This window comes from Callospermophilus lateralis, chromosome 6, assembly GCF_048772815.1.
Source record: "Callospermophilus lateralis isolate mCalLat2 chromosome 6, mCalLat2.hap1, whole genome shotgun sequence".
In the NCBI taxonomy this organism is placed as follows: domain Eukaryota; kingdom Metazoa; phylum Chordata; class Mammalia; order Rodentia; family Sciuridae; genus Callospermophilus; species Callospermophilus lateralis.
The window spans coordinates 123,427,508-123,449,505 of record NC_135310.1 but is presented as its reverse complement, the minus strand read 5'-3'; the positions used below and the strand labels follow the sequence as shown (position 1 = coordinate 123,449,505).

General features: G+C 41.3%; 1 protein-coding gene across 7 annotated transcripts in view; it reads right to left on the bottom strand.

Annotated features, from left to right (window-relative positions):
* The window catches only part of LOC143401468 (MHC class I polypeptide-related sequence B-like), a 36,205-nt gene extending 15,317 nt beyond the window's left edge, over positions 1–20,888 (bottom strand). For 3 of the 7 annotated variants that reach the window (XM_076858990.1, XM_076858988.1, XM_076858989.1), the window contains exon 1: positions 19,768–20,786. In XM_076858990.1, the coding sequence (XP_076715105.1) occupies positions 19,768–19,813 (46 nt within the window). In that variant the 5' untranslated portion in view covers positions 19,814–20,786. The other 4 variants (XM_076858984.1, XM_076858985.1, XM_076858987.1 and 1 more) reach the window with 4 other exon arrangements.
* Positions 20,889–21,998: the final 1,110 nt, after the last annotated feature.

The following is a 21,998-nucleotide window of genomic DNA, read 5'->3' as shown; positions in this document are numbered from 1 at the left end:
CCCAAAATAGATCAGAGAACTTCAACCAGGAGGGGAGAGCAGGGAGGGGGAGGGCAACAGGAAAGACAGGGTGGGTGTGTGAGACAGGCAGCTGAGGAGGTTGGAGAGAGCTGGTGAGAACACTGGAGTTCATATTAGTGTAAAGGGGCTGCAGGAGGGAAAAGACCCTCCCTTGCCCAGGCAGCAGGAGGCCAGGGGACCTTGAGGGTGGAGATGAGAGAAGTCACAGGAAGAATCTCTTGGCCCAGAAGTCCTCAGCTTCCAACCTCCCTCAGTCTGTGTGGGGCAGCGACAGAAAAGCAGTGGGAGGCTGGGATGCCCCTATCAGCTCCTGGCAGGAAGAAAGGCAGACCCCTAACTCCAGGTACTGAGCACTCCAGTGAGAACACACTGCTGACTCCAGGAAGACGACAGGTGGGGGAGAGGGGCTGGAAACTGTCTCCATCACTGCTAACAGGGGGCCCCATGAAAGGCAGACCTCCAGGGGTACTTGAATATCTAAGTGCAAACTGGAAGGCAGACCGTGGCTCCGGGGGTCCTAAAAACCAGAATGTTGGAAAAGAAAGAGCAGGGCCCAGACGGGAGGGAGGGAAGCAAAGTGCAGCACAGATCCAGATGCTGGAGATGGTGGTGGGATGTGCCCTGAAAAGCGGCCTTGAAGTTTTGTGGCAAGTGGACCTGGTCCAGCCCCGCACCCGCTGCACCACCTCCAGAGCCAGCTGGGAGGGGTAGATGCTCCCTGGAAACTGCTGCCCACCTGGATTCGCCAGACCTTTCTGAAGACTCACAATGAGCGCACTCACCAGCGGAGGCACCCAGAGATGCAAAAATTGCGGAGCCAGCCAGGAGCAGCATGACAGGGTTCAGACCCTTAGTGCGTTTGCCTCCCTCCTAGATCTTAGGGAGTATAGCGTCTTTGGGGTTTTGCTCAATGAGCACACACCCAAGGACAGCCATCAGAAGTCTGATTCAGACTCAAGACCAATCACTAGAGAGAACTGACTAGGAGGCGGGGACTGAAGCAGGCTGGGCTGCAAAGCATGGAAGGAACCTTTGGGTACAGGCATGACTGCCAAGTCTACTCCACCTACACAGAGAAGCAGCCTGTCCCCTCAGGGCCAGATGTGTAGCTGAAGGCCAGGCTACACTGGGGGTGACAGTGAGCCTCAGCCCTGTCAAGACAGAGCCAGGTTCTCCAGCCCAAGAAGGATCCAAAGATAATTCACAGATATGAAAAGGGAAGGCTCAAAGCATTGGGAATAGAGATTAGAAACAGACTTCAAACTATGTTCTTTGTTTTTTGGGTTTTTTTTTTTTGGTTTTTTTGTTTGTTTGTTTGTTTGTTTTGGTTGTTGTTGTTACTTTGTTTACTGGATCTTTTGTTCTTATTAAATAAGTATCATTTGTGAGATTAAAATTCTAAAATATTTTTTTAAATCTCTGTTGAAGATTCTGTTCAATCCAAATACACTACAGGATTATTTGGTCTGTTTTTATATAATGTTTCAATAGAGATAAGCTTAAGTACTCTGTCCTTCATAGTAATAAAATCTTAATCTTTAAGCTTGAAACTAAAACATGAATATTTTTATTGCAGAAACTCTTGATTTTACAAAATTTCAAATTTCTCCAGTAAATATTTGAATTTCAAGGTTTTTTTTAGAAATAACTCTTTATATGTTTGCATATTTCAGTGTATATATACAGATAATGCTGTTTGATAATTTGCATTACTCATTATCTGAACAATAGTTTGGGGATCATTTGTGATACTGAGAGCACAATAAAGTTCACAGCTTGAGGGGAAAAAAAGACCAATAAGGAACAGAGAGGGAGGAGCTACACTTAAATGGAAATTCTCTTAAAGCACAGATCAAAGGCTAAACTATTCCAAAGACACTGGGAAATATTCACTGGGTTGTACCAGCCTCAATGTCCAGAAAAGTGCCTGTGATTTAGGATTCCCCAGGTAGATTAGACGCACAAATAAGGGCAGCTAGGTGAATGCTGTAAGGTCAGATTCTGAGCAAGTGTTGTGGCCCAACCTTAGAAGCACTCCCACATCACTATGAACCTAGTTGAATCTCTGCCTACAGAGAAGCATGGGTCTCCCCAAGCTCCTGCAGCACCCCACCTCATATAGCTAGCTCAACCTTGTTCCTTTTATGGCACACTTCCAGAAGAGTCAAGCCTTGTTACTTTCCCAGCACATTGCCCTCGATCAAGTATAGCCTTGCTGGCAATGTCACCAATAACAAGATTACAAGAACTCTGCAGATTTCAGCCACCTCTGTTCTCAGAAGCACTTTCTGCCCTAAAATCACTCAGGCCCTTAGATGTTTCAGCCATTCTAATCTGCTCCTTCTGCCACTGACTCCAAGACACAACCAGGTCTGCTTTTCCTCTGGCCATATCCTGCAACTGCCCTAGCTCTCCCAGGGCAACTCATGAGCCCCATCAGGCTGTTCCCCATGGACCATTCCAACACCAACCAGACTTCCTGGGGCATCTGCAACACTGGGCCCATTTGACCCTCAAATCAGAAAGGTCTATAAGCCCACTGTACACCTTTCCACCACTATAGATCTCTCCCCATGCATTTTTCCTACTTCTCTTAACTGTATCATCATCCTTTGTCTCTACTAATTGACCCTTTCCTCTGCCTCTCTGGCTTCTCCAATCAGCTCCTGAAACTCTTTTAGAGCTTCACAGTCACTACCTTGGTCCAGACTTTCATCTACCTTCATTCTAGAATACTGTAAAGGCTTCTTCCTAAATATTGTGCCTGACCCCAGCCAACCCACAGCTGCTGCATCTGCTGATTTTAACACAGGATGCCTCTACTCTTCCATCAAAGCCCACAAGTGTCACAACTTGCTGTCTGGCATCACCCTCTCCCCCCATTTCCCTGGTGACATCTCTCCTAGGCTGAGGTTAGAGCAGGCTCTTGTAGTCTCCTCACCCTCCTCACCCTATCTCAACAGGATGCTATTGCTAAGCAATCTCCCTGGGGACTGCTCTTACCTGGAAGGTAAGAGGTCTGGGGTAGAAAGGACCTCTCTATTTGGGACTGCAGCCCAACAGTCCCTACATCTCAGGGCCCCCTGAGGTTCCCTCTTCATTCAGCAGTACACAGTGATCCCAGGCTTTAACATGTACTTTATTATTTGGTAGATGTTGGCTTCACATTTTAATTCTTATCCTTTGTTTGACTCTAAGTGTATATATAACCAGAAACTGTACCTGAAGCAGAAGCCAGGACCTGCCCATGGGAACTAAGGCCCTCACCCAGTGGCTTTTTATGATACATATAGGACACTGAAAGCCAACACAATCCATGCCTATAGAAACAGTCAACTGTTCTTGGATGAATATGTTACTACAATGCTTTGAGAAGCAATTCAACTATATATATATATATATATATATATATATATATATATATATATATATATATCCTTGTCATTTATCTTATTCCTATTCAACAAATTCTTGATCTTAAAACAAAAACCCAAAATACAGAAGAATCTTTAGATATTAGATGGTATAATCAGACATTATTTACAATAAGGGGAAGAAAAGATACAAAAGAGGGCTGGGAATATAACTCTACAGTAGAGCATGTGTTTAGCATTATCCAGGTTCTGGCTTCAACCTCTACAACCACAAACAAAGCAAAACAAAACCAACAAAAAGAAAAAACAGAGATACAGAAGAGGACTGCTTATGTTCTTTAAAATAATGAAATAGTGTACAGTTGGCACAAACAGTGTTGAAGAAGTGTTTGAAGTCTCAGACAAAGTTGCTGATCAACTATAATAAGTTTCCAAATACAAGATTCAAAATAACTCATCATGGAAGACTGTGGCTGTGTAGTTTTGTGTGCGCACCCAGATAGAAATGACTAGGTAGACAGCAGGGTCTCTGGGCAGCACAGCCCCAGAGGCCCCTTCACACCCAAGCCCAACTCATCTACCAGGTTAACCAGGATCCTCCAGTGGAAACAAAAGGTAGTTTTACACCTTTATGTTTTGTGTATTTTAAAATATTTTCTTGTTTGATCAATTTTTATTTTCTTATAGAATAAAATACATACAATGAAACAAAGCTTTAATGCAAAATCCACCAGGAGGCCTGGGGCCTCTTCTCCCTGCTGTGTCATTGGTCTAAACAGCTTTTGACAGCCTTTGACTCTTTCTTTTTCTTTTCTTTTTTTCCCCTCTATCTTTTCTTTTCATTGGACCTTGTTCCCACTATGTTGTTCACCTGTCCTCAAACTCCTAGGCTCAAGTGACTCACCTCAGCCTCCCCAGGTGCTGGGACTACGGGCCAGCACCACCGTACCTGGCTTCAGCCTGTTTTCTATTGAGAGTTTCAAGCATTTCAAGCATTTCACAGCCCTCCAAGTTGTTTACATAAACTTAAAAATTAAATTAAAATATGCAGATAAAAGTTCTCTATTCACAATTCAGTGTTAGTTTCTGCACTTGAAACCACTCCCAGCCCAGACACAGATCAGAAGCCTTTCTCCATCTTTTTCTGGGCACTATCTTTCCTTCACCCAAGTAGCTGCCTTCCTGTCTTAAAATGCCATAAATTACTTTGGTCTGTTTTTAAAAATTTATGCACATGGAATCACAGAGAATCTACTCTTTTGTGTCTGGTTTGAAGTCAAATACAATAGAATGACAAATCTCAAGCAACAGGGTTTTTTGGTTTTTTTTGAGAATCAGCACAGAATAGAATTGACCTTTTGGACACATGCAGACCATGTTGGTGTCTTGTTTATTGGAAAATCAAAGGATACACTTGAGGAATTTGGGGGAAAGTTACATAAATCATGTGAAGGAAAGTTCCTGGGCACTTGTAGCACTACATAGGGGCTGGTGAGCTCTGATGGGCAGGTGGCTGTAGCATTGGCAGATACCAGGTAAACTTGTTACCCTAAAATACCAGGCTGCTTCCTTGGATTGGATTTGCAAAAGAGAGCATCAGGCAAGTGTTCCATAAACTACTAGCTGTCTTTGTGCTACTTGCTGTGCTTGTATGTCTGCAGTCGCAAGCTGCAGATTAGAAAAATCTCTTGGGATAATCTCTGTTGTCAGACAAATCACTTGTGAGAGCCTTCATTCTATGGGCTTCTCCAAATGATTCCATACACCCTTATTTTGCTCAAATTTGTTTGTTTTTGGTGAGGTCATCCACTTTTTTTGCTATAACAATAGTTCATTCATTTTCATTCTGTAAAACTGTATTCTCCAATGTTAAATTTCTCTACCGGTGAAATCTTCTGAAAATCCCACTCTGCTTCCCAGGCTCCCAGCTACCAGCCTGAACTTGACATATACTTTGAAGCAGAGAGTTGTCAAATGTAGTGCTCACATACCTGGGGTTTTCCTCTGTCTAAACTCTGGTCTCAGAGGCTTGATCACTCTCCAGTGCCTTCATGTGGATGTTTTTACCTACTGACCAATTCACCATTGTTCCTGGGGGGATGGGTTGGTTTGAAACAAGCTGATCTGTCATCTTTGAAAGTGGAATCCTGCCAGATAGGATAAGAATTTCTGAATCTTTACACTCTAGTTATCTCGAAAGATTCTTGAGTAGAGGGGAGGAAACATGCATGAATTAACACAGAGATTTAATCCAGAAAGAAAGGAAGGATCTCCCAGAAGACCAGAACTGACCACAAATGCAGCTCCTTCTTCTCACTGGTGAACAAGAAACTAGACCAGAAAATGTCTAATTACTAGATTAGGACAGCCACAAGTTAATGAGGATTACTCTTTCTTGGTGTCAATGACCTAAAAATGAAACACATACACCCTGGCCACAGTTAAATTTGTGATATTATTGAGTATAAAAGTTTTACTTACAGAAGGTGTGTGTGTGTGTGTGTGTGTGTGTGTGTGTGTTTAGAGTTTCCTTGAGAAAGAGAGAGAGAGAGGAGAGAACATGCAACAAGTGCTGGGGACAATATCTACCCTTCAATGATACTCCCACATACTTACCTACTTCCTTCAACTAGGTCCCAAGTCCCAGTTCCTAAAATTTCCACCACCTCCCAAAAGTGCTGTCAACTGGAGACCAAGCCTTTAAACACATGAGCTTTTGGTGGCCATTTAAGATTCAAACTGTAACACCCTAATACATCCAAAACGTATTACATCTGTTCTGCATAGAACAGATCTTCATCCCAAAATTTTCTCTTGAATCTTGTTTATCACTCTCCTATACAACTCTTGATAACCATCTAAATCTGTTTTCTGTTCGTGTAGATTTTCTTCTTCCAGAATGACATATGAATATAGTCAGACAACATGTGCTTCTCAAACTCATCTTCACTTTGAGTCACCTGGGATAGCCTTAAATAGCCCCAGGCCAGGATCACAAATTATACCCTTCAATCTCATTCACCAGAAGAGTAATCCAAGTACCAATGCTGTCTGTGAAACTCTCCAGGGGATTCCAATGAGCAGCCAATGGAAGAAGCAGTGGCTCAGAGCAGAGAGTCTCACTGTTGGGTGTGAATCAAAACCAGCTAGGAATTGAAGCAAACTCTAGAGCCAGGAAATATCCTAGTCTGCTATGCAGATACCTCAGATAAATTGTAGAGGGAGGCATCTACAGTGGCTCAGAGAAATGGGAATGTGGTATGTAAAGATTACATATAACCTGCCCAACTCCCTCCTCACCTTATCTCCTCAGAGTGCTGGGAGGACACTCTCCTCATCAAGGAGTTTATGTGCCACTTGACACATGTAGGTGTAAGAACTGCTAAGTGTTCTGGATAATCCCATGTCTTCTGAACTCTTCCCCAGTTCCAACCAAAGCCAATTTATATGTCAGATACCATCCTTTGAATAGAAGGTTAGGTGTCTTTAAGAAAGATCCGTATAATGCATTCCAAGGTATATTCTTCTTAATGAGATTTTGCTGAAGGACATTTAGTCATTACCATTGTCCACTAGGAATGGAAAATGTCCAAATGATCTGGAATCTCAAATTTAATATCTTTAATTTTATCCCATTTCCCTTAGAGTAAATGTTTTATTGTAACTTGGATGAAAAACATTTCCCTTTGCTAAGGTAGTGAAGGTAGTCTACCATGTTAATTAATATTTTGGAAGAGATAAATACAATTCCATTTTTTTCCATACGGGTAACCAATTGCCCTAAAATCATTTCTTCAAAATTTGTTCTTTACCCATCAATCTCTAATGTTATCAATATTATATATCAACACTCTAGAGCCAGGAAATATCTTAGTCTGCTGTGTAGATATCTCAGATATCACTATATTACATATAGTGCCAGTTTGTATCTCTCTCTCTCTCTCTCTCTCTCTCTCTCTCTCTCTCACACACACACACACACACACAGTAGTCTCATAATATCTTCATGTGTATTGTTTGGTTTGTGTCTTTCTACTCACAAATCTATTTGTCTATCTCTGTATCAACACCCTACTCTCTGCTTATGATAACTGCAATGTAAGTCTTGATATCTACTAAGAGAATACAGTCCCTTATTCTTCTTTTTTGAAGGTGTCTTGGCTATTATTCATGTATATTTCTATATAAGGCTTAGAATCCCCTAACCAAGTGCCACACAATGCCTAGTGGATATTTGATTGAGGTTGATTAGAATTCTTGAAACATTTTTGGAAATTAATGCCATTGAAATATTGAATCACAAGCCAGATCTTGGCAATTGTCTTCAGTTAGTTAACTATCTACTCTAATTACTTAGAAAGTTTGTTAAAATACCCCATTTGCTATTTGGAGGAAAAATTGTAGATATCATTCTAGAAGTATATAAAATGTATTCTTACTATGTCAATGATTTCTTGTTAAATTTATACTCTGTTCACTTCTGGAATATAAAACATTGAAATAGATACATTAATCTAGCAACCATAGGAAACTATGTTATTAATTCCAAGAATTTGTAATAATTTGGGACTTTATGAATTCAATATATTATCATTTGCAAATTATGAGAGTTCAATATCTCTGTTCAAACCCTTCTATATTTATTTATTTTCTCCCTTGAAAACATTGAGGAGATTCTCAATTATAATGCTTAACAAGAGTGCTGGGGATCTTATGCAGGCAGCCCTGCCCTGCAGAAGACAGGGTTTTCCCTGTGGGAGGGTCAGACACGCCAAGATTCATGCTAAATGTGGACACTCTTCCTCAGAGTTCAATACTAGCTTAGTTTTTAATAAACACAACACTATTTTGGTGCCATAAACCTATTTTTCACCATCTGGCATCTCCTTCTGCCTCTTCTAGGACAACCTAACTGAAAAGAAAAAAACTGTCAGGGAACCAGAAACACGCCACCAACCAGTATATCACTGTCTCTTTCGAGGGGACAGGGGACCTCTCTTCAGTTTGCATCTGCTTAACTTTGAGCAACAGATCTTTAAAAAGCTCTCTTCCTATAAGTGTCTAGAGAACAAAATAAAGAAATTTAGCTTATGAAATGCTAACGAAAAAAAAAAAAAAAACAAGAGTGCTGGGGGCTGTGGTTGTGGCTTAGTGGTAGAGTGCTTGCCCAGCACGTGTAAAGGCCCTGGGTTTGATTCTCAGCACCACATATAGATAGATAGATGATAGATAGATAGATAGATAGATAGATAGATAGACAGACAGATAGATAGATAAAATAAATAAAGGTCTTGATTACTTTAAAAAAATTAAAATAAAAAAATGTTTAAAGTAAGAGTGTGGGAAATAACACCTTAATGCACTTTTCGCTATTCAGATTCTCTGGATCACATATGTTAAAGCACAGCTGTAACCCACAGAAGAACTGCTGACAGATTCTTAAAGGATAGCCTTTTGGGCCCATCCCAACACAAGGGATCCCTGTTGCCCCCTATGTCCCTTTTGCACCCTTTAACTGTAGCCTTTGCCCTCCAGCCCTGAGAGGCTCCCAGGCACTGGCCCAGTCAGCAGACACCACCAGCACAAAAGCTCAGTGTGCTTAACTTCTTATTCTAGATTTCTGCCTTCTGGTTCCAGGCCTAGTAAACCTTCAGTGCTTTCTTAGCCCATCTACCCCTTTAGCCATATTTTTCAGGTAGGTGCTCTTGCCCTCAGTTTTTCAGTTGTATTCCATGGGAGGGATGGTCCAAATTAATTGGCAGCTGGAAACCAAAGGACAGAGTACAATTTTATATCTTAGCCTCACCAACAAGGAAGAAAACTACAAGCACCAATAATGGCCATTTAAGCAACTATAACTTAGATATAATAAAAATAAAAAGTTCCATAGCATCCCTATATGCCATAATTAAAATGTATATCAAAAAATGATGACTTGAAAATTGCATATTTAACATGTGACTATGATCCTGATGAACAAACATGAGAGTAAAGGGAACATATCTGAATATTAAATTGAAAAACACATGTACAGTAAGTGGTTGGAAATTGGAATAGTTGAGTGGCAGTGTGAGGAAGGCTTGTGCTAAGAGTGCAGGAGCAGCAGAGGTGGCCTAAGTTACACAAGGGCATGAAGACTGTGTGGGCAGTAGGTGTCTCTGACATTCTGGAGAGACCTTTGCATATTGGAGTAACACACTTGCTAAAAACAGAAGGAAGTAATCTGATCACAGCAGGGCTCATCAGCCACTGTCATTGCACAATGTAAACCACAAGAGAGTTCTGGATTTGTGCATGCTGTTTATAGTAGGCTGTAAAAGATGAAGAGGTCTTCCTTGGAGGCTGTAGTCGAATTTTTGTGTCCTTGTTGTCTTCAAATTCTTGCTGAGCAATTTCTGAGAAAGGGAAGTTCAAGATGCCCTGTGGGACTTCCTCCCAGCTCACCTCACCTATGCCAGGCTACAGAGCAGCTGTGCTTAAAGGTTTTGAGAGCAATAGAAAAAGAGGAAGTGGTTAAAAACTCCCAGAGCTTGGTCTCCATCTCTCATATAGCCCAAAAGAGGAAAACTCTTTTACTTCTCAAAAAATGTTTTATCCTTTTTTGGTGTTTTTATTGTGCTGAATATTTCATGAATATATATACCTATACATATTGGTTTACATTTTTTTCTCATCTTTAGCATTTTTTAACACTACTTATTTTCCCTTGTCTTTGAGGGCTAAAAGGTTATTTTTTATATTTGGTTTTGTTTTATTTTAATTTGTTTATATCCCTTGTTCTCTTTTTCTCCTTTCTTTTCCCACTAACAGCCAAATTCTCTTTCTCTCTCCCTTTACTTTTCTATTTTCTGGCATCCCTCTTTACAGCCATCACTTGTTACATCTCTTCTGTTTTCACTCTGTTTACATTTTGAACATTCTAAACTTTCCTTTACTATCCTATTTTCTTCTCTCTCTCTCTCTCTCTCTCTCTCGAATGGGAGCTTGAACTCAGGGGCACTCAACCACTGAGACACAGCCTTAGTGCTTTTTTGGGGGATTTTATTTAGAGTCAGGGTCTCTCAGGGTTGCTTAGAGCCTCACCATTGCTAAGCCTGGATTTGAACTCACCATCCTCCTGCCTCAGCCTCCCGAGCCACTGGGATTATAAGCCTGCACCACCACACCCATATTCTTCTATCTTCTGAACAGCATTTTCACCATCTCTTAGAATGCCTAATTAATATAACTCCTGCTCACTTTATTCATGTTGTTGCAAGGATTAGTTCTGAGCAGGTATAGTTGATACCCATTGTTTATTTCAATACTGGATCTAGGTCATGGCTATTTATGTTTTTGCTATTGGCAACTGCTGACCCCACTATTCCTAATTTTGTAGTATTAGTGTTGTAAATGTGCACTTTTAGTATTAGTTTTAATGCTGTACATTATTTGTTTCAGTGGTCGAGACTTTTGTTTTCCCTTTTTCCTGTGACTTGCTGGGAATCTACATGGACACTATAGGTCACAGGGTAGACACTCTGCTGATGAAATAAACCAGCAATGAGACTACACAACTTGCACACGCAAAAATTAACCACACAAACTTCAGCAAAATTAACCACACAAAGAATAAAAGAGAAAAAATACACTAAACACCAATGCTATGTGGGAATGGCTGGGGGGCCCTTGGGTCCCACTCCTGAACATCCACTTCTACTGCAAAAAAGAGAGAGTGAACACAAAGGCTGTGGGTACTACTCTGATGAGGGTTCTCAGCCGAGAGTGCTCTAGAACACTGTGGTAAGAGAAGGCTATGGCCTAAAAAGGCCCACACATAACAGCAAAAGAAAAATCTATCCTAACAGATGCATAAAACCCAACACAGGAATTCAAGAGTCATGAAAACCAAGCTAAGACAATACCTGCTAAAGTTCATAATTCACCAGAAAATAACTAAAGATATTCAAGTGGGTGAAATATCAGAAAAGAATTCAACAGAATGATTATAAAAATGATGAATGAATTTCAAGACAACACAGGAAAACCACTAATGAATTAAGAAACTCAGTGAAGAGTATGAAAGAGAAGTTCAATAAGGATATAGAGATACTAAAAAGGAACCAAACAGAAATCTTGGTTCACAATGAGTCAATTAAAATCTTCAGTTGAAAAAAAAAAATCTTCAGTTGAAAGTCTCTTTAATAGAGTAGGTCATGCTAAAAACAAAATCGCAAAGCTCAAAGAGAAAATGGCAGGCCTTGAACATTCAGACAATATTACAGAGACTAAGTAAGGTGGCCAGAATATACAAGAACTTTGGGACAACATTGAGAGACAAAATTTAAGAATCCTTGGTATTGAAGAGAGTTATGGGAGACAGGCTAATGGCATAGATAACCTCTTCAGGGAAATAACAGAAAAATTTCCAAACCTTGAGAATGAGGGGCTATCCAATACAGGAGGTATTGAAACCCCAAACAGACAACATCAAAAAAGAACCTCTACAGAACATATAATTAAAATGCTTAACATACAGAGCAAGGATAAAATGGTAAAAGCCTGGGCTGGGGATGTGGCTCAAGCGGTAGCGCGCTCGCCTGGCATGCGTGCGGGCGGGGTTCGATCCTCAGCACCACATACAAACAAAGATGTTGAATCCGCCGATAACTAAAAAATAAATATTAAAAATTCTCTCTCTCTCTCTCTCTCCTCTCTCACTCTTTCTTTAAAAAAAAAAAAAAAGCCTCTGAGAAGAATGTCAGGTCACATTTTAAAGGCAATTCAATCAGAATTATATCTGGTTTCTCAGCACAAACTCGAAAATCCAGGAGGGATTTGAATGATGTGTTCCAAGCCCAGAAAGAAAATAACTGTCAGCCAAGATGGCTATATACAGCAAAGCTCTCCTTTAGAATCTAAGTGGAAAGGAAAACTTTTCAAAATAAGCAAAAACAAATAGAATTTATGAGTCCTCTGCTGGTTATTTTTGAGCCAGTAATTCACACAGAAGAAATAAAAAACAACCCCAGAGTTCAAAAATGGACAAGTCTCATTTGAAGCGTCCCTACACAAATGAGAAACAGAACAAATTAAACATTAGAAATAAATCAAAATGGGGGCTGGGACTGTGGCTCAGCGGTAGCGTACTTGCGTGGCATGTGTGAGGCATTAGGTTCTATTCTCAGCACCACGTATAAATAAATCAAATAAAGATCTATTAACAACTAAGAAAAAATTTTTTAAAAAAGAAAGATATCGAAATGGCAGGAATTTATAGACACCTCTCTGTAATAACATAAAATGTAAATGATCTCACCTCTCCAATTAATTACACAGGCTGGCAGGATGGACTAAAACACAAGACTCAACTGTATGTTGTTGTAAGAGGCTCATCCTCTAGATAAAGATAACCACAGGTTGAAAGTGAAAGGATGGAAGAAAAAATAATAAATAAAAAAAAAATCTTGAAAAAAAAAAAAACAACAGCAACAGCAACAGCAACAACAAAACAGAAGAGTCAGTATGTCCACGAAGCCAGGAGAGTCCAGTTCCGGAGTTGAATAGCCTGAGTTTAAGGTGAATCTCTGTCACACAGGTGTGGGGTACTCAACAATTTGAAACAATTTGACCTTTATTCCTTTCCTTCATCTGTAAAACTGGGATATACAATAATAGTAACTAATTCATTGGTCCATTGTACTGATTATGGAAACAAATCAAATAAAATGCCATTGTACAAGTAAAAAAAAAAAAAGTGAAAGGATGGAAATGGACAGACCATGCAAATGAAGTCCCCCCAAAATCATGAGTTTACACTCTCACACCCAACAAAGCAGACTTTAAGACAAAATTAATCACAAGAGACAAAGGTCACTTCCTAATGGTAAAGAGAACAACAAAGATAATGGTAAAGAGAACAACCCAACAAGAAGATTTAACTATAATGAACAGTTAAAACCGGGGCTGGGGTTGTGGCTCAGTGGTAGAGCAATTGCCTAGCACGTGTGAGGTACTAGGTTTGATTCTCAGCACCACATATAAATAAATGAATAAAATAAAGGTCCATCAACATCTAAAAAATATTTTTAAAAAAGTTAAAACCCAAAAGGTGGTGCAACTAATTATAAAACAGTCACTAGTCACATGAAAGACTCAGATAAATCCTGGTATAATAATACTGGTTGATTTTAACACACCTCTCTCATCAGCAGATGGGTCATCCAAACATAAATTTAGTAAAAAGTTTTATAATGAAAAAAAATATTATCAATCAAATAGACTTAACAGATTCTAGAGACTATTTCATCCAACTGCAGCCAAGTACATTCTTCTCAGATGCCCATGGACCTTTCCCATAAACAGATCATATATTAGGCCACAAAGCAACCCATACCAAATTTTAAAAATTGATACAATTCCTTGCATCTTAACTGATCATAATGGAATGAAATTAGAAATCAACCCCAAAAAAATACCTTCAGAACCTATAAAAACATGTGGAGACTGAACAATACACTTTTGAATAATTAATGAGTAATAGAAGAAATCAAGAGAGAAACAGAAACAGTGATACAACATACCAGAACCTTGGCAACACTATGAATTAAGACACAAGTTTATAACTATGAGTGCCTATATTAGAAAATTAGAAAATCCCTGTTAAACAAAGGAGGCATCTTAAAATCCTTGAAAAACAAGAACAAACCAATTCCAAAACCAGTAGAAGGGAGTAAATAATTAAGCTCAGAAGGGAAATTGATGAAATGGAGAATACAGAAACAATAAAAAGGATCAATGACATGAAAAGTTGATTTGTTGAAAAGATAAAGAAGATTAATAAGCCCTTAGCTGAACTACCGAGAAAAAGATAGAAGACCCAAATTAATCAAATTAGAAATGAAAAATATCACTACAGATATTACAGAAATCCAGAGAATTATAAGGGACAGTTTTGAAAACTTATACTCCAATACATTGGAAAACATGGAATACATGGATACATTTCTAGAAACATATGACCTGCCAAAATCCAATCAAAAAGACATAGAAAACTTATATAGACCAATAACTAGAAAGGAGATAGAAGCAGTAACAAAAAGCCTTCTGTTATTGTTTAGAAACGAGATGTCCTTCAAAGCTTCGGGGGGATGGGGGTGGGGGAACATCTTTATACCTAGGAATAATTCAAACCAAGGGGTAAAAAAAACCTCTACAATGAAGAAAGAAATTGAAGACACAGAAGATGGATGAGACCTCCCATGCTCACAGATAGGAAGAATGAATATTGCTAAAATGAACATAAAACCAAAGGCAAGACACAGACTCAATGCAATCGCCATGAAAGTACCAAAGACATTTTTTTCACAGAATTAGAGAAAAGTTTTATTGTGCAGTTAGAAGATTGAAAGACCCAGAACAGCCAAAGGAATTCTGAGTCCAAAAAGCAATGCTGGAGGCATTACAACACCTGACTTCAAATTGTACTACAGAGCAATAGTGACAAAAAATGCATGGTACTTAGCATAAAAACAGATACTTATACCAATGGTACACAACAGGAGACACAGAAAGAAACCCACACAGATCCAGTCATCTGATCCTTGAAAAAGGTGCTAAAACACACATTGGAGAAAAGACAGCCCTGTAAACAAATTTGCTGAAAAACAGGCTATGCCTATGTGGAAGACTGGGAGGTGGCGTTTATCTCTCACAGTGCACAAGTCAACTCAAAATAGATCAAAGACCAAAAATGGGAATTAGACCAGAAACTATGCAACTCCTAGAAGAAAAAGGAGGTTCAACACTTCACCCAGATTCAGGTGATGACTTTCTCAACAGGACACTTAAAGCTCAGAAAATGATGGCCAGAGTTAATAAATGGGATGGCATCAGATGAAAAAGCTTCTGTACAATAAATAAAACAATTAAGAATGTGAAGAGAACAAAATAAACTGAAATTGTCTGCTATATTTTATATAAATGTTTCTGCAAAAGCCCATTTTTTGGATACTAATGTTTGACATGGTTAATTCTTATTAATTTATTGGACTTCTTTATTGTTAATTATGCAAATAGATAATTTTTAATTTTCCACAAGTAAAATTTCACTATTAGTGGTTTGAAATGGATGATAAGCAAACCAATTTGATATAACATATGAATATTTTCCATTGTATTATAACACTATACACTTTCTTGACAGTTAAATTTTTTAAAATGTTTTATAGCATATATTGTATATATTTATAGTATATGTAGTAAATAAAAACATGGCCAAATGTAAAAAATCAAAACTACACTGAGATTTCATTTGACTCCAGTTTGAATGGCAGCCATTATGAATACAGAAAATAAGAAATACTGGCAAAGATGTGGAGAAAGAACAACAATGTTAGTTCATTTATAAATTAGTAAAACCACTATGGAAATCAATATGGAAGTTCCTCAGTAAACTAGGAATGGAACAACCATCCAGCTGTACCACTCCTCTATATTTGTACTACAGAATCAAAGTTGTCATACTGTCATGATACATGCAAATTCATGTTTATAGAAGCACAAATCACAGTAGCCTCAATAGGGTACCAGCCTAGATTTCCATCACTGGATGAATGGAGAAAGAAAATATGGTATATATAAATGATGGAGTTTTACTTAGCCAAAGGAAGAATAAATTTTTCCATTTTCAGGAAAATGGATGAATCTTTGACAATATTATGTTCAGTGAATTAAGTCCAACTCAGAAAGTCAAGGGTCATATATTTTCTCTCTTATGTGGAAGCTAGAGAAGACAAACCAAAAGAAAGCTGGGAGAGTCTCATGAAAATTAAAAGGAAGATCACTAGAGTAGAGGAAAGGAATCAGGGGAGGGAGGAGGAGATGGAAAGGGAAAATACTGGGGAATGATATTAGACAATTACATTGTTATATTGTGTACATGTATGTATATGCAAAAACAAACTCCACCATTAAGTATAACTATCATATCAATTAAAAAAAATAGAAAACAAAAAATGGACAAAGAGCCAGGAACTATGGTGCATGTCTGTAATCCCAGCTACTAGGGAGACGGAGGTAGGAGAATTCCTTGAGCCAAGGAGTTTAATGCCAACCTGGGAAACAGCAGCAGACCCACCTCCAAAACAAAACAAGACAAAAACAAAAGAACAATACATTGGGGCATATACATAGGAAAAATACTAATCACTCTTAATAACAACAGCAACAACAAAAAAGTAATTAGAGCTGAGGGTGAAGCTCAGGAATAAAGGGATTGCCCAGCAGACACAAGACCCTGAGATCAATCTCCAATATATTTATCTTTAAAAGTCCCGAAAAAACAAGAAATTGTGTTATTTGTGACAATAAAGATGAACCTAGAGGACATTAAATGAGAATAAAACAGACACAAAATTATATCACCTATATGTGGAGACTGGGGCAGACAGGAGGGGTGCTGGTTAGCACAGGTAGAGAGTAGACAGAGGAGGGGAGATACTGATCAAGGAATACAAAGTTTCAATTAGAAAGGAGAAACAACTTCTATGCAGTTCTATAGCACATCAAGATGATTTCAGTAAATAATAATGTAGAGTATGTTGCAAAATAGATCAAAGAGAGGATTTTAAATAATCTGACCACAAGGAAATGATAAATATTTGAGGTGATGGATATGCTAATTACTCTGATTTGATCATTAAAAAATGTGTATATGTATCAAAATTTCACATTGCATCCCATAAAAAGAAAAGAAAACTTGAAAAAAAAAACCCACTCCAACTAAAAATCTTTTTTTTTTTTTTTTTTTTTTTTTTAACAGCAAAATACAGGCCTGGGAAGGGTGGGTGGGCAGGGGGTGGTTACAGCAACATTAGGTATAGCTACTCTAGGCAATGACTAACAGGGAAGGAGAAAGGATCTAGAGGGGAGGGTGAGAAGATGAGGGGCTTACTTCTACCTTAGAAGTAGATCAGAGAACTGCAGGCAGGAGCGGAGAGCAGGGAGGGGGAGGGCAACAGGACGGGCAGGGTGGGGTGTGTGAGTCATGCAGCTGAGGAGGCTTGGAGAAATCCAGTGAGAACAGGGGAGTTATAGGGTAAGGGGGAGTATAAGGGGGGAGAAGACCCTCCTCCCTTAGGCAGCAGGAGGCCAGGGGACCTTGAGGGTGGAGATGAGAGAAGTCACTGGAACAATCTCTTGGCCCAGAAGTCCTCAGCTTCTAACCTCCCTCACTTGAGTGTTTGGAGTAGTCAGTACCCACAGCGACAGGAAAGACAGTGGGAGGCAGGGATGGCCCTACAAACTCCTGGCAGGAAGAAAGGAAGACCCCTAACTCCAGGTACTGAAGACTCAAGTGAGAACACGCAGCTGACTCCGGAAACTGCCCCCCACCCCCACCCCTGCAGTGGGAAGTGGTTCCATGAAAGGCAGACCTCCCAGGGTCCTTGAATATCTCTCAAAGAGTAAAGCAGGAGGCCGACCTGGGGACTCCAAGGCATCCTAAGAACCGAGATGTTTGAAAAGGAAGCATAAAGCTCAGAGCAGAGGGAGGGAAGCGAGTTAAGGCACAGATCCACTTGCGGAAGGTGATGAGGAATGCGCCCTGAAAAGCGGAGTTGAGGTTTTGCTGGAAACAGGCCGCCTCCAGCTCCGGACCCCTCCTTAACCCCCCGCACCCCCCGAGGCCGTCAAGTGGGCTCCACACGCCTTGGAAGCCGCTGGACGCCCTGGATCTCTCAAGCATTTCCCGCTCTGAAGACCCACAGTGAGCGCACTCACCAGCAGCGGTACCCAAAGATGCACAGATGGCGGCTCCTGCCAGGAGCAGCATGACAGGCTTCAGCCTCATAGCGCGCAACTTTGCCGCCCTCCCAGCTGACCTGCAGGACTAGCCTCAAAGTTCCCGGGAACAGAGGCACGGGTGAATTACCTCCCAAGGGGTGTGGCTCAATAAGCACTCATCCAATGAGGACATACCTCTGACTCTAACCAATCAGGAGCAGAGAGGGAGGAGCTATGCTTAAAGTGGAAATTCCCTGCAAGCACAAGGCCAAGCTAAACCTTTCCAAAGACTCTGGGAACTATCCACCAAGTCCCTACAGCCTCAAGGTCCAGAAAAGCGCCTGTGATTTAGGATTTCCCAGGTAACTTAGACGTGAAGGTAAGGGCTGCTAGGTGAATGCTTGAGGGTCAGATTCTGAGCAACTGCCATGGCCCAACCTTAGAAACACTGCCACATCACTGGGAACCTAGTGGAATCCTGCCCACAGAGAAACATGGTCTCCCCAAGCTCCTGTAGCACATTACCCCATATGGTCAGCTCTAGCTTGTTCCTTCCATGGCATACTTCCGGAAGAGCCAAGCCTTGTTACTCTCCCAGCATACTGCCCTCAATCAAGTACATTCACCAATAACCAGATTACAAGAGCTCTTTGTAAGAATTCAGCCTCCTCTACTCCCGGAAGCCCCTTCAGCACTACATCACTCAGGCTCCAAACTCCCTAAGAGGCTACAGCCAGTCTAATCTGCTTCTTCTCACGCCATTGACTCCAAGATCCAACCAGGTCTCCTTTCCTCTGGCCACATCCTGTAACTGCCCTAGCTATCCCACAGCAATGCATGAGCCCCATCAGACTGCTCTCCATGGGCCAATCCAACACCAACCAGACTCCCTTTGCCAGCCCACCTTAAGGCATCTGCATCTCTGGGCCCATTTGACCCTCAAATCAGACAAATCTATAAGCCCACTCTACACATCTCCAACCATTACAGACCCACCCCCTTTCCCTACTTCACTTAACTGTATCACCACCCTTGGTCACTTCTAATTGGCCCTTATCTCTGCCTGTATGGCTTCCCCAGTCAGCTCCTGAAACCCTTTAACAGCTTCACAGACACTACCTTAGTCCAGACTTTCATCTACCTTCATCCAGGAATACTGCAAATGCTTCTTCCTAAATATTGAGCCTACCTCCAGTTGTCACCATAATGCCTCAAGCCAATCCACAGCTGCTGCATCTGCTGATTTTAACACAGGATGCCTCTACTCTCCCAACAAAGCCCACAGGTTCCACAATCTGCTGTCTAGCATCATCCTCTCCCCCCGTTTCCTTGGTGATATCTCCCCTAGGCTGAGGTCAAAACAGACTCCCCTGGTCTCCTTACCCTGTCTGAACAGGATGCTACTGCTAAGCAGTCTCCCTGGCAACTGCTCCTGCTTGCCTTCCAGCCATCAGACCTGACTACATCCTTAAAAATAATCCCATGAAGACAGTGGTGATGGTGGTACAACCACATGACTGTACCAAAAACCACTGAATTGCACTCTTTCAAAGTCTGACTTCTGGTAAATGAATTATATCTCAGTACTAACAATAATAAATATGCTTACCAGACAGCTGTTTCTGCTGGAAGTTTGCCTTGTCCCCAACACACATTTCTTGGTCTTTGGATCATGGAGTCAGTTGTTCTGTACCTTGGCTGCTTAGGAGAAACACTTGGAGAGTCCTTAATATCCTTGTGCCCAGACCACGTCCAAAACATATTCAATAGGTTAAAGCTAGGTGGGAAGTAGGCTGCAGTGTATTTTAAAATTCCTTTAGTGCTGTAAATATGTAGGAAAGTTTCATAACCAGGGTTCTGGCCCATGATGGTCCTAGCTGTGCTTTGCCTTGAATCCCTCTTACCATCCATGACATCCCCATGGACTGCAGACAACTCCAGGATCAGAAATTGTTCATTTCATCTTTGATGCCCCTAAAATGCCTTTATAAAAATGAATTCTACCTATCCTTCCTAACTATTCCCTAAGGCCCTCCTCTAGACTTTTTCTGTGGGTGGAAAGGCCATTCGTGGAGATGTTTTGGCAAACTCTTAGACTTACTTTCCTTTTTATTAACAATCAAATTTTTTTGTTTTGTTTGTTTTTAAGCACAAAAGGGGTTGAAGGATTAGGGTCCAGTCTCCTTCTTGAGAGGCTATTTTCATTAGTGAAGGTCCCCAAGGTGGTGGTGATGCAGAGTGGGAGAGGGAACACAGCTCTCCTGACAGCTGGTCCCAAACCCTTTCCTCCCTGTTGGCTACCCTCCTTCCAGGACTTCTTAGGTGTGGCAGCTCCAACAATCTGTCTTATTCTGCTTATCCCCCCCAAAAGACTGACTGCCTTAATTATTACATGCTAGTTTTGCTCCAGGACATTTACATATGACAACAAAGAGTGAGCCTCAGAGGAGGCCCTGCAGGTCTTGGGCTCAGGATTTGGGGCTGTGCAGGACCTAGGTCTGGCTGCCCCTTCCTCTCCAAGACTTTCAGGTAGTCTTCTGTGCAAAGCGCTTCTGCACCTCCCCTGCCCCCATGCCCCCTTCTTCTCTGCATCACTAAACACCCTCCACTCTCCCCTTAGGGCCCCTGGACTCACAAAAATATGGGGGCTTTCTCCGGGCTGACCTGCTGACCTTGAGCGCCACTGCTCAGTTTCTGAATAGAAACAGAAACCACCCAGCTCTGACTTACATAAGCCAGGGCGCGCTCTCTTGCCCTAGTTGGGCGGCGATTTGTGCCGCGAGACTTTACTGGGATTGCAGAAGATCACAAGTCACGCCCACTTTGGCCCAAAGAAAATAAAAATTGTTGGTTGATATAAACGCAGATTGAAGGTGCTTATGGGCGCCTGGCGGAAGGCTAGCGAACTGCATCTGCGTTTGGGGTTCTCTGGCTGCCGGGCTGTGAGAATGCAGACCCCGCGGCTGGCTACGTCCAAGTAGTGAAGTGGGATGTGCAGTGGGTCACAGTTCATCCATCATCTACCCAGATTTCGCCTGTGGGTACCAATTTTAGCTTCTCCCATCTCCTCCCTCTGGGGGATGGCCTTTGGGTTCTAGGATCAGAAAACACTTCCTAGGGCTCCTTGCCCGCCAGGAATCAAATTCCATGGTACTGATTCCTCCAGATTACAGGGTGGAGGGGACCTATTCCAAGAAAAATCCTCTCAACGGACCACACGGGGGCGCCGCTACGTTGCTCTTGGATCCACCCTGAGCAGCCAAGGAGAGGGCTGGGTGTCAGAGGGTGATGAGGAAGTTTCTGAGCACCCTGAACTGCACAGGTGTCCAGGTCCTGGATGTAGCAGAGACTGAAGGAGAGGAGAGCTCAGGAGGCCTTGTGCCCTGCCTGAGGAAATTGTCTCCTCTCTACCACCCCTTCCACCAGCCCCTGACAGCAACATCCCAGAAAGCTGAAAAGTAGATTTTTTTTCCTCTGCTCCTATGCTTTCCAGAGCTCCTTCTTTATTATACATATGTGGTTCTGAGGATCGAACCCAGTACCTCATGCATGCTAGGCGAGCACTCTTCCATTGAGCCACAACCCCAGCCTCCAGTGCTCCTTCTTAATGCAGTATGATAGTATTTGCATAACTTTTTCTCAGGTGAGATACATGAAAAATTGATGACATGTTCATCTGTGGCAAGGTCCCTGAAACCCTGGGACCTGGGGCCTGAATAAAATTTCCCAAGGGCTAGGGATATAGATCAGTTGGTAGAGTGCTTGCTTTGCATGTACAAGGCCCTGGGTTCAATCCCCGGCACCACATACACACACACACCAAAAAAAGAAAAAATAAAG